This window comes from Cricetulus griseus, chromosome 3, assembly GCF_003668045.3.
Source record: "Cricetulus griseus strain 17A/GY chromosome 3, alternate assembly CriGri-PICRH-1.0, whole genome shotgun sequence".
Taxonomy (NCBI): Eukaryota; Metazoa; Chordata; class Mammalia; order Rodentia; family Cricetidae; genus Cricetulus; species Cricetulus griseus.
Window position 1 is genome coordinate 132,382,078 of NC_048596.1, and position 10,508 is coordinate 132,392,585.

General features: G+C 42.8%; 1 protein-coding gene across 1 annotated transcript; it reads left to right on the forward strand.

Moving 5' to 3' along the window:
- Positions 1 to 2,174: 2,174 nt before the first annotated feature.
- LOC100764696 (non-structural maintenance of chromosomes element 3 homolog) lies at positions 2,175 to 3,999 on the forward strand. The gene has a single exon (XM_027408084.2). It carries the CDS (start codon positions 2,281 to 2,283, stop codon positions 3,115 to 3,117), a length of 837 nt encoding a protein of 278 aa, XP_027263885.1. The 5' UTR covers positions 2,175 to 2,280; the 3' UTR covers positions 3,118 to 3,999.
- Positions 4,000 to 10,508: the final 6,509 nt, after the last annotated feature.

The window sequence follows — 10,508 nt, forward strand, 5'->3', positions numbered from 1 at the left end:
AATGTAGGGTTTGGTTGACTTCCTCAATGCACATTCTGGACTCCATTATAGTAGCATTGTTTCATGCCTGTGTTTTCTCACTCTCATTCTGGACAGCATGGAGAAAAGTGTTTTAAGACTTAAAACTGGTATCTTTCTTTGAGTGTTTTGAGTCATGATCATTGCTGTCTGTGGGGGTGCTACTAAAAGATGCTGTGGGTTTAGGCTGCTGGAGCTCCTTGGAGCTTTATGGAGAAATTAGCTTGGAAAATACCGAAAACCAGCTTGACTTTGGACAACAGCTCTCAGCTTTTTTTCCATTTCTCTCTTATCTCCTGGCTGCTGAGATTATTTGGCTCAAGGCACAACTGATCCTTCTGGAAGGACCTTTTGCAGAATTTTAGATTACAGAAGGCCTCTATGAACTTAAATACAGACTTCAATTTTCGGGGGGGGGGGACTGAAGCAGATGAATGGCTCACTGTAAATAAAAGAGAATGCCATGATGCTGTGCATTATTTAGTTGATCTTAATCTGTTTGTGTAGCTGTAAAATAATACCATAGAGTGAATAATTTGAAAATAGCAGAGTTGCATTTCACTCATGGCCCTGGGGGTTGGGAGGTCTAAGGGCAGGTGCCACATCTGTTTAGGGGCACTATATCATGAGATGGTGAGGGACTACAATGGCAAAATAGACTCACTCTTAACCCATTACAGAGAATATGGCATTCATTCACTCACAAAGTAACAATGCTGCTTGCTACATTGGGGATTGCATTTCCAGCAGCATTGTTACTTTGTGAGTGAATGACACATTCAAACTGTAGCAGCCTCTGCAATTGACACCAATGCTTGATGATTTCTTGTGGGACCCTGTGTGGAGCAGAGTCACTGCTCATACATAGCTCACTGGATTTCAGAATACTTGCATCACAACAGGGAGTGGGATTTTATATTCACTTTGCAGGTCCCATTACCAGACTGAATTTTCATATTGAATTATAAACAAAAATTTTATGCTGCTTACATTTAATGAAATTTTAATAAGGCCATGTTTTGATGTTATTATTCAAATAATGTGATCTGAATTGCTTTCCTCTGAATATATTAGCATTAAAGAGGAAATCAATTTGAGTTCATTCCTTGAACAGTTTACCTATTTCCTTTGTAGCTTTAAAGACAGAGGAAAACTCAGTTTCTTTGTCAGTAAATGGAGAAGAAACACATTTACTGAGATCTGTAGCAGCAATGGAAACAGACTGCTGATGGTTTGAGTTAATGAAATGGCCCATTTTGTCTATTAGAGTCGCACAATTTAAACTATCTACAAACCGCACACATCGCAAATTGTAAGGGATGCTAGCTCTCCTCTCTTACTGAGACTTTTAAGCTTATATATTAAGAAAGAAAATTAAGAGATCCACATTATTGCTACTCCCAACCATTGGTAATCTAAATTAAATGGTATTCTCTGGAGAGAGCAAGTGTCTTTGGGGGTAGCATTCCTCTAACATTTCGTTTCTGCTAAAATTGTGGGTGTGGGTCCAAGGCAGTTTTCTGAAACACATCTTCCAAAAGGTCAGCTCACATCACCAAGCTAAAACGCGTTATTGGCAATGCTTATGTGCTTTCTCATACTCATCTAGATGAAGTTCAAGGAAGAGAATTGATCCTGAAAATAGCGGGAGAAATCTTGCTTTGGAGAATAATTTCCCTTACAGATTCTAAGGGATTGCCAAGAAATTAACTGGCCAGGAGGGTATGACTCTGCCCAGAAAGGGACCTTTGTGTCTTTCATGTCATTTGGTACGCAAATAAACGCTTTTACTTTACTTCCCAGGTCTTCTCTTCCTCTACACTTTATCTCTCTCCCACACACACCACACACACATTTATCCTTTATGTTCTATATACAAATTTTCTAATTTAAAAACTCAGCAAAAAACTATAAAACGTGCGTAAACAGGTGTGCCCTAGAATTCATTCGTACGTTTGCCGAGGAGTTTGGTTCTTGTTTTCTATTTATATGACTCCATAAACTCCCTTTGCTACTCGTTAAAGCCGAGGCTGGAGCCCAGAAGAGGCAGCCGAGGCCTTCCGCATGCGCAGTAGCAGTGAGGATGCCCCGCCCTCTCAGGCTGACTCCCAGTCGTGCCGCTCCGCCTCCGGACGCAGCGCGCAGGCGATATGACGTCACCCGCGCGCCGCTCTTCCTCCCAGACTCTCGCGGGCGCGCTGTGTGCAGGCTTCTGGCGGTTACTGTGAGGTGGACGCGGCCGGCTCTCCGCCGCCTGGTGACATGCTGCAGAAGCCGAGGGGCCGCGGCCGGCCCAGCACGCAGGCCGATAGGGAGCGGGAGTGGGGAGACGCAGGCGAGGAGGCTCCCAGCACGTCCCGCGGCACGGGCGGCACGTCCCAGGGCTCCCGCGCCTCCCTGTCGTCCCCCGCCGTGGGGCCGCGCACCCAGAAGCAGCTGGAGGTGAAGGTGGCCGAGCTGGTGCAGTTCCTGCTGATCAAGGACCAGAAGAAGATCCCCATCAAGCGCACCGACATCCTGAAGCACGTGGTGGGTGACTACCGGGACGTGTACCCCAACCTGCTGCGGCTGGCCGCCGAGCGCCTACAGTACGTGTTCGGGTACAAGCTGGTGGAGCTGGAGCCCAAGAGCCACACCTACATTCTTATCAACATGCTGGAGCCGGTGGAGGAGGACGCCGAAGTGAGGGGCGACCAGGGTACACCTACCACGGGCCTGCTCATGATAGTCCTGGGGCTCATCTTCATGAAAGGCAACACCATTACCGAGACCGAGGTCTGGGACTTCCTGCGGCGGCTCGGGGTGTACCCCACCAAGAAGCATTTAATTTTTGGTGACCCAAAGAAACTCATTACTGAGGACTTTGTGCGGCAGCGCTACCTGGAGTACCGGAGGATACCCCACACCGATCCCGTGGACTACGAGTTACAGTGGGGCCCGCGAACCAACCTAGAAACCAGCAAGATGAAAGTTCTCAAGTTCGTGGCCAAAGTCCATAACCAGGACCCCAAAGACTGGCCCACACAGTACTGTGAGGCCTTGGCGGATGAGGAGAATAGGGCCAGACCTGCAGCAAGTGCCCCAACCACATCCTCCTGAACTTGAGGTGCAGTCTGAGGAACTCCCGAAATCCAGGATAAACGAACAGGGAAAGGGGGTTGGTTGGAGGAAGCTTGATTCTGCTAGGTGTAAATATCTTGTAGCATCAGGATGTTGTGCAAGGTTTTGATACTTTGTAATGGGACTTTAATTTCTCATTGCTAAAGTGATGGAAGAAAAAATATTTTACATATTTTACTTTTGTTTAAAGAGGTTTTCCATCTTTCTAAGCATAACTGGAAAATTGTAGTATGGTGTTAAACATTTAGGAAAAAATACTTAGTTAAATTGCTTTGTTCTCCTAGAAGATGAAGAAGCAAGATAGCTATTATCTCTTAATTACTCTAGTTCATGGGGGGACAAGAAAAGTCTATTGAAACTAGAAATACAATTGTTTTAATGGAAATACTTTGGGAAGTTGTCATATTACTAATAAGAGAATATCTGGTTGTACAATCCCTGCACATCCTCACGTGAGACCTACCCTGTCACTGACTCAGATTTCATTTGAATGTGGTGCTTACAAAGTTGTGTGTGAGTAATTGAAGATGTTCTTTCACCTATGCAGTCACTTCAGTATTCTGGCATTGCAACATTGTTTTAGGCAAACATCAAGAATGATAATTATGTTGTGTTTGAGAGATTCAGTGATATTGTTCAGTTGCTAAGCAAGATATTTGAAATGCAATTGTTTTAGCCTCATGTCACCACAACTTTAAAAATGCATATTCTGTATGGATATGAGCACTGTTTGGCTCCAAACAGTCTATATGATGTGTTCTCTAACATTCTCTACTCATTATTACTCTGTTACCCTATGAATGCCATTTAAAGTGGGTTTTTTTTTTTCTGTTTATAATAAATACTGTGCTTTTGAGTCAGTTCATCATTATTTTTGTTGTTTCCCTGTTAGAAATTGTGACTCTTAGGGAAACGTCTGATTCCAGATGGTTTTTTACCATGATACTAACTAAGATCAATGGTTGCAGAAGGCCAGGAGTGTATATTGCAGCAAGTTGTAAAACCATTCATTGTAAGTCTCAGGTTTATAAAACATTGTCATAGTGATTAGCCCAGCCTGTTTGGGAGTCACACTGCCAAAGTGCAGATTCTAGTTCCACCGTAAGAATTTAGCTTGTGTACCTATGGAATGGGCCAAATCCTATATCAAGCATGCCATTCTGAATAGGTATGGGACTTTATGTAAAATTCAGCAAAAGTTCTGGTGTAAATTTAGTCACTTACACCTTATTTTTACTCTTGATTTTGAGCTACTTTTTGTTCTTTATGCCATGCTAGGTCACTCCTAGAAGAGTGGTCACAAGTTCTGGGCTCAGAAGTTCTCCCCATTTTCTTCTTTAGTATATTTGAATAGTTCTTTGAAGAACTTGGTGTACCTCTGGTGAGGGCAGCCCAGTGTGAACAGGACAACCACAAGATCCCCTGGGCTTTAGGAGATGTGGCACAGTACAGTGACATGATGGGTTTTGAGGTCATTGGACCTAGTTTCAATTAAAGATCAGGCTGGTTCTCTGGGCGTAAGTTTGGAGCTCTCAATCTCAACTGAAGAAAACAACTTTATGTTGCTGTAGATGAGCTGGAAGAGATGAGTCTCCTTGGAGTTCTTAATAATATCCAGCCAAACACTGGACACAGTGAATACAGTTGTTCTGAGAAGAGCTGTTCTAAGTTCTTCATCAAAAAGGGCACAGGGGAGGGTAGGTGACTTTCATCAGCCTTGAACTAGAGGTCAATTTGTGATAGATAGGGTTGTGGAGGAGTAAGAGGGCCTACTGGTAGTTGATTTGTGTTAATAATAGTGTCCTAGTTTTTTGAACTAGAGGTCAATTTGTGGTAGTTAGGATTGTGGAGGAGCAAGAGGGCCTACTGATGGTTGATTTGTGTTAATAATAGTGTCCTAGTTTTTTGAACTAGAGGTCAAATTGTGGTAGTTAGGGTTGTGGGGAATAGAGAGGGCCTGCTAATAGTTGGTTTGTGTTAATAGTGTCCTAGTTTGCTTTCTACCACTGTGATGAATACCCTGACCACAAGCAGCTTTAGCGTGCGCACAGGGAACAGGGGTTAAGTTTATTTCATAGTTGTAGTCCACCGCTGAGGGAAGTCTGGGCAGGAACCTGGAGACTGGAAAGAAAGCAGAGGCCTCCGAGGAACACTGCTTACTGGGTTGCTCAGTCTGCTTGTACAGCTCTGAAGCCCCTGCCTGGGGATAGCATTGCCAACAGTGAGCTGGGCTCTCCCACATCAATCAGCAATCAAGGAAATGCCCCACAGACCAATCTGATAGCTGTGTTTTCTCAATTGAGGGTCCCTCTTCCCAGATGGCCCTGGCTTATATCAAATTGACAAAAATAGCTCCAGTAGATTTAGAGATTGTTAAACAAGGATTGATTAGTTTATCCTTAAGGCCCTCTTTTCTTGGTATGCATTCTGTGTCATCATATGAATTACCTCTGCCCACTGGCTCCTGACCCAGTCAGTTCTCAGTTGTGCTGTGGTGCTTACGCTGTCATCCATATCTAGGATAAAACTGTCACACAATAATGGAGACCCAGTTTTGAGATCTTCACAGTTTACTGTCAAATTAGTTTGCTAGAGATGCTGCGCTACATTAGAGGCTAGATCAAGCTCTTACATCATTTCTTTGTCACCAGATTCCAGGGCTGCACATCATGCCATTATATGTTTTTATAACTTTAATTGTATGTGCATGAAGAACACATGGTTTCCTTTATCACAGCTGTTTTCAACCTTCTTTGGAGTTCATCGGTGTAGATGCATAAACTGATCCACCATCCCTTTTGATTTCCTTTCATGAAGGGAGAATAACACGCACTAATGGCTAGACAGGCCCCTCCCAACTTTGGCAGGCATGTGTGTGCTACCTCAGGAGTCCAAGCCAGAAGCTAACAGTTATCAGTGATATTTGTCAAATGGCTCTTGAGCTCACATCAAATTACACTTTCACAAGCATCTAGACAGTTTTTATTTTGCTTTTGCCAGTCATCCCACATTCTGAAACCCTTGTGAGCACCCAGCCTTTAGAGCCCTGTAGTGGGTATGTCATTAATACTAAACGTGTCATTCACTTATCTGTTGCTTGTAAGTGACATTAAGTACCTGCCTATCTTTTACTCTCCATTCTGAGCATCAGATTTTAAACATCAGACTTTTTTTTTCTGTGTATTGATTTGCAGGAATTGTTTATATCTTCTGCACATGAGTTCACTGTTGAATCCAGTTGCAAACACCATCTGTGTTTTCGGTTTTTTGTTTTTTTTTTTTTTTTTTGTCATACATGGTTTTAATGTCTTAATTGTTAGCATTGTGATCCCTGTATTTTGTACTATGCTTTGAAAAGTTTCTCTAATCTTAATTATGAAGGCATTATTATTTTTGAGAATTTCATACATGAGTAGTATATTGACATTGTTTTTGACATCCCATTCCAATTCCTTCTGTTTTCCCCCTCTGTGTATATAAATGCAGCCTGCTGAGAACATTAGCCTGACCGATCGGATTAGACAATCAATTAGGGGATTCATCCCTGAAGAAAACTAATTCTCCCTCTCTTAGCCATCATTTAATGTCTTTCAGTTCTCCATCTAGGAGTGAGGCTTTGTGAGACTTCCCGCATCTGCACTGGTGCGTCAACTAGTATTGTCATCTTGGGGGTCTTGTTTAGGCAATCATATTGTTAAGATTTCATGGGTACAGCCTCCCTGTCATACATAGAGGACACCATCTCCCAGCAGACATCCTGGTCCTCTGGCTCTTACAAACTCTCTGCCTCCTCTTCCACACTGTTCTGTGAGCCGTAAGTATAGTGTTGTGTTGTGGATGTGTAAGCAGGGGCTGAGCACCCAATGTCCAGCTGTTCTCTGCATTCTGACCAGCTGTAGATTTCTGTAGTCTCCATTTGGTGCAGCAAGAAGCAGGCTTGGATGAGGGGTGAGGACTGTGCTTATTTGTGAGTTTAAGGATAAGTGTTTAGGAATTACAGTGCTTTAAGAAAGGGGCAGGAGGAATCTATTGTCTAGGGTTCATGACCTCACCAGCCAGAGGTTGGCTGACTTTACAGTACCAAACATGAATTCCCTCTTATCTTATTGGGCCTTAAGTTCAATTAGGCAACTGTTAGTTATCCCCAAGATATTAACTGCCACTATTGTACCTCTGGGGATATCTTGTCATCTGGGCATTAATTAATATGGTTCATAGGCTTTATAGTTGGATAGGCTATTTATTGCTTTTCTCCCTTGACAGTTTTCATAGTATCTTTGGGTACTATGAAAGCTGGTCCTCATGGAGAAGACTTCTAAGTCAAATCTAGTTCAAGCAACCAAGGGCAATAACAATAGCATATTATTTGGGGAGTCTCTTTGACTCCCTTGACCAGCAAACAACTCAAGGGGAGATCTGACCCTGAGAGTTTTGTTATCCTTTGGCCCTCAGAGGAATTCTTATCACTCCAAAAGTTTGAATAACTTTATTCAACACACATGCACATGGGTGTACACAGGCCCACACAATGCATAAATACAGTGGCAGCAGCCTGTTCAAGCTGGCCTTGAACTCACAGTGCCTATGAAAAACAAAATCCAAGTATGTCTTTAAAACTTTTATTTGGAAAATTCCACACATGTGAAATTAGAAAAGCAATGTAATCATCTAGCTGCCTGTGTAATTTTGTTTCTGGTCTCCATATATCTTCTGTACATAGATAACTTAGGTGTGTCTCTGAAGATAAGAATTCTCCCCCTGGGACAAACGATCCCAGTGTTTACTGGATTCCAGGATGCCTTCCCAGCGTATATCTGTTGCTTATCTGACTTTCTTGCTATTCTGAAGCAGATCCCCCTTGGCCTTGGTGGAGGCCCACTGCCATTTGTCTTCTGTTGATTTCTAGCTTTGCTCCACTTTGACCAGAGTATGTATTTCATATAATTGCAATCTTTCCATTTTGCTGAGGATTTTCTGTGTGTCTCCCTTAGTACTTTTGTTTCTACAGTTTTCTTTGCCTACCTTTGGTTTCATGATGACAACCTTGTATGAGAAGCAAGAAGTGCTGCCTCTCCTCCAAGTTTGGAAAGAGTAGGGTTGTTATTAACTCTTTAAGTGCTTAGGAGAATTCACCGGGAACCTAGTTGGTGCTGTACTTTTTACCTTTGGCTAGGATTTTGATTTCTGATTAATCTCTTGTGAATGTATCAACAGTTTATACATCTCCTTCCGTCCAAAGGTTTTCTTTGATGTAGTGTGTGTGTGTGTATGTGTGTGTATGTACAAGTAAAGGTTCACATGTGTATGTGTGGTGTGTGTATGTGGTATGTGTTTATGTGGTGTGTGTGGTATGTGTATGTATCTGTGTGGTATATGTATGAGTAAATGTTCACATATGTATGTGTTTATGTGGTATATGTGGTATGTGTGTGTGGTGTATGTACAAGTAAAGGTTCACATGTGTATGTGTGATGTGTGTATGTGGTATGTGTTTATGTGGTGTGTGGGTGTGTGTGTATGCTATATGTTTCTGTGATGTGTAAGTGTGGTGTATGTGGTATGTGTTTATGTGGTGTGTGTGTGTGTGTGTGTGTGTGTGTGCGCGCGCGCGCGCTATATGTTTCTGAGTTGTGTATGTGTGGTGTGTGATGCATATGCTTGTAGTTGCCTACTTTGGGTACATTATGCACTTTTTATAGTCTTGGTAACAAATTTTGACATTGTCTCTATTTTGAAGACATTAGTGTAGCCTCACTAGCTTTCCTTCTAATCACCTGGTGTGTTTTTTTGTGCCGTCTCTTTGAACATTTTTTTTTGTCTTTTTATATACAGCTAGTCTTCCTTTGTAACATAGTTTAGACCTCTTTTAAAGACACATGCTATACCATCTCTAACTGATAATTGAGTATTTAAACTATCATAAATACTGATAATTGACTATTTAAACTATCATAAATAAAAAAACCAGTTTTATTGGTTTACTGTTTTCTTCCTCCCTCCCTTTCCCTCTCTCCTCTCTTCCTAGTCCCGTGGCATATCAAGTTGCAGTGGGACTAAGGACCTCCCCTTGTATTAAGGTAGGACAAGACAACCTAGTATGAAGAATAGGGTCCCAAAAGCTGGCAAAAGAGACAGCCCCTGCTCCCCCTGATAGGAGTCCTGCAAGAAGACCAAGCTACACAACTGTAACATATATGCAGAGTGCCTAGGTCAGTTCTATGCAGGCTTCCTAGCTGTCAGTTCAGTCTCTGTGGTCCCCTGTGAGCCCTGGTCAGTTGACTCTGGATTTTCTTGTAGTGTCCTTGACCTCTCTGGCTCCTACAAACCTTCCTTCCCCTCTTTCGAAGGATTCGCTGAGTTTGGTCTAATATTTGGCTGTGGGTTTCTGCATCTATTTTTATCAGTTACTGGAAGAAGCCTCTCTGATGACAATTGGACTAGGCACAAATCTATGAGTATAGCAGAATATCAGTAGGCATCATTACATTGACATTTTATTTATTTATTTTGCCAGTTGTATTTGGTTCTATCCTAGGTCTCCGAACTACCCAGCCTCTGGGTCCTGGCCCTCCAGGTAGTGCCATTGGTGCATTCGCTCTAATGGCATGGGTCTGAGGGTGGACCAGCTATTGGTTGGACACTCCCACAGTCTCTGTGCTACCCTTACCCCAGCACATCCCATAGGTAGGGCGAACTGTGGATTGAAGTTTATGTGGCTGGGTTGGTGTCCCAACCCCTCCACTGGAAGTCTTGCCTGGTCACAGGAGATGGCCAGTTCAGGCTATGTATCTGCTATAGCTAGGAGTTTTAGCTGGTGTCATTCTTGTAGATTCCTGGGAGTTTCCCTTGAACTAAGTTTCTACCTCACTCTGAAATGCCCCCCTTTCTGTCATCTCAGTACTGTCCTCTCTCCCCCAACCTGATCCCTCAGTTCTTCGAGTAGTTAGTTCATTTTGGTTGGATAGACTTTCCTAGTGTGTTATTTTACATCCTATTATATCATTTCACTGTTTATCTTAAATACCCTGACTTATTTATTTATGTTTATTCGAATCTGCCTATGGGTGCTTTGGCTCTCTGCATGTCTGCACAGGGCCATGTTTGCATTGCTCACAGGGGCCAGAAAAAAAGGTGTTAGATCCCTTGAAATTGGAGTTAGAGATGGCTGTGTGACACCATTGGTGCTGGGGATCAAACCCAGGTTGCCTGGAAGAGCAGCCAGTGCTCTTAACCTTTGAGCCATCACCAGATCCTGCCGCATATCTTTTAACTTTTTTCAGTATTAACCATGAAAATTATATTTGGCATTTGTGTTGGTCATTTTCCTGTTGCTATCAGAGAATATCTGACACAGGACACTTCATTTGGTT

What these genes read in the sequence shown, in the direction of transcription:
- LOC100764696 (XM_027408084.2), top strand. Translation starts at nt 2,281, where the DNA reads ATGCTGCAGAAGCCGAGGGGCCGCGGCCGGCCCAGCACGCAGGCCGAT.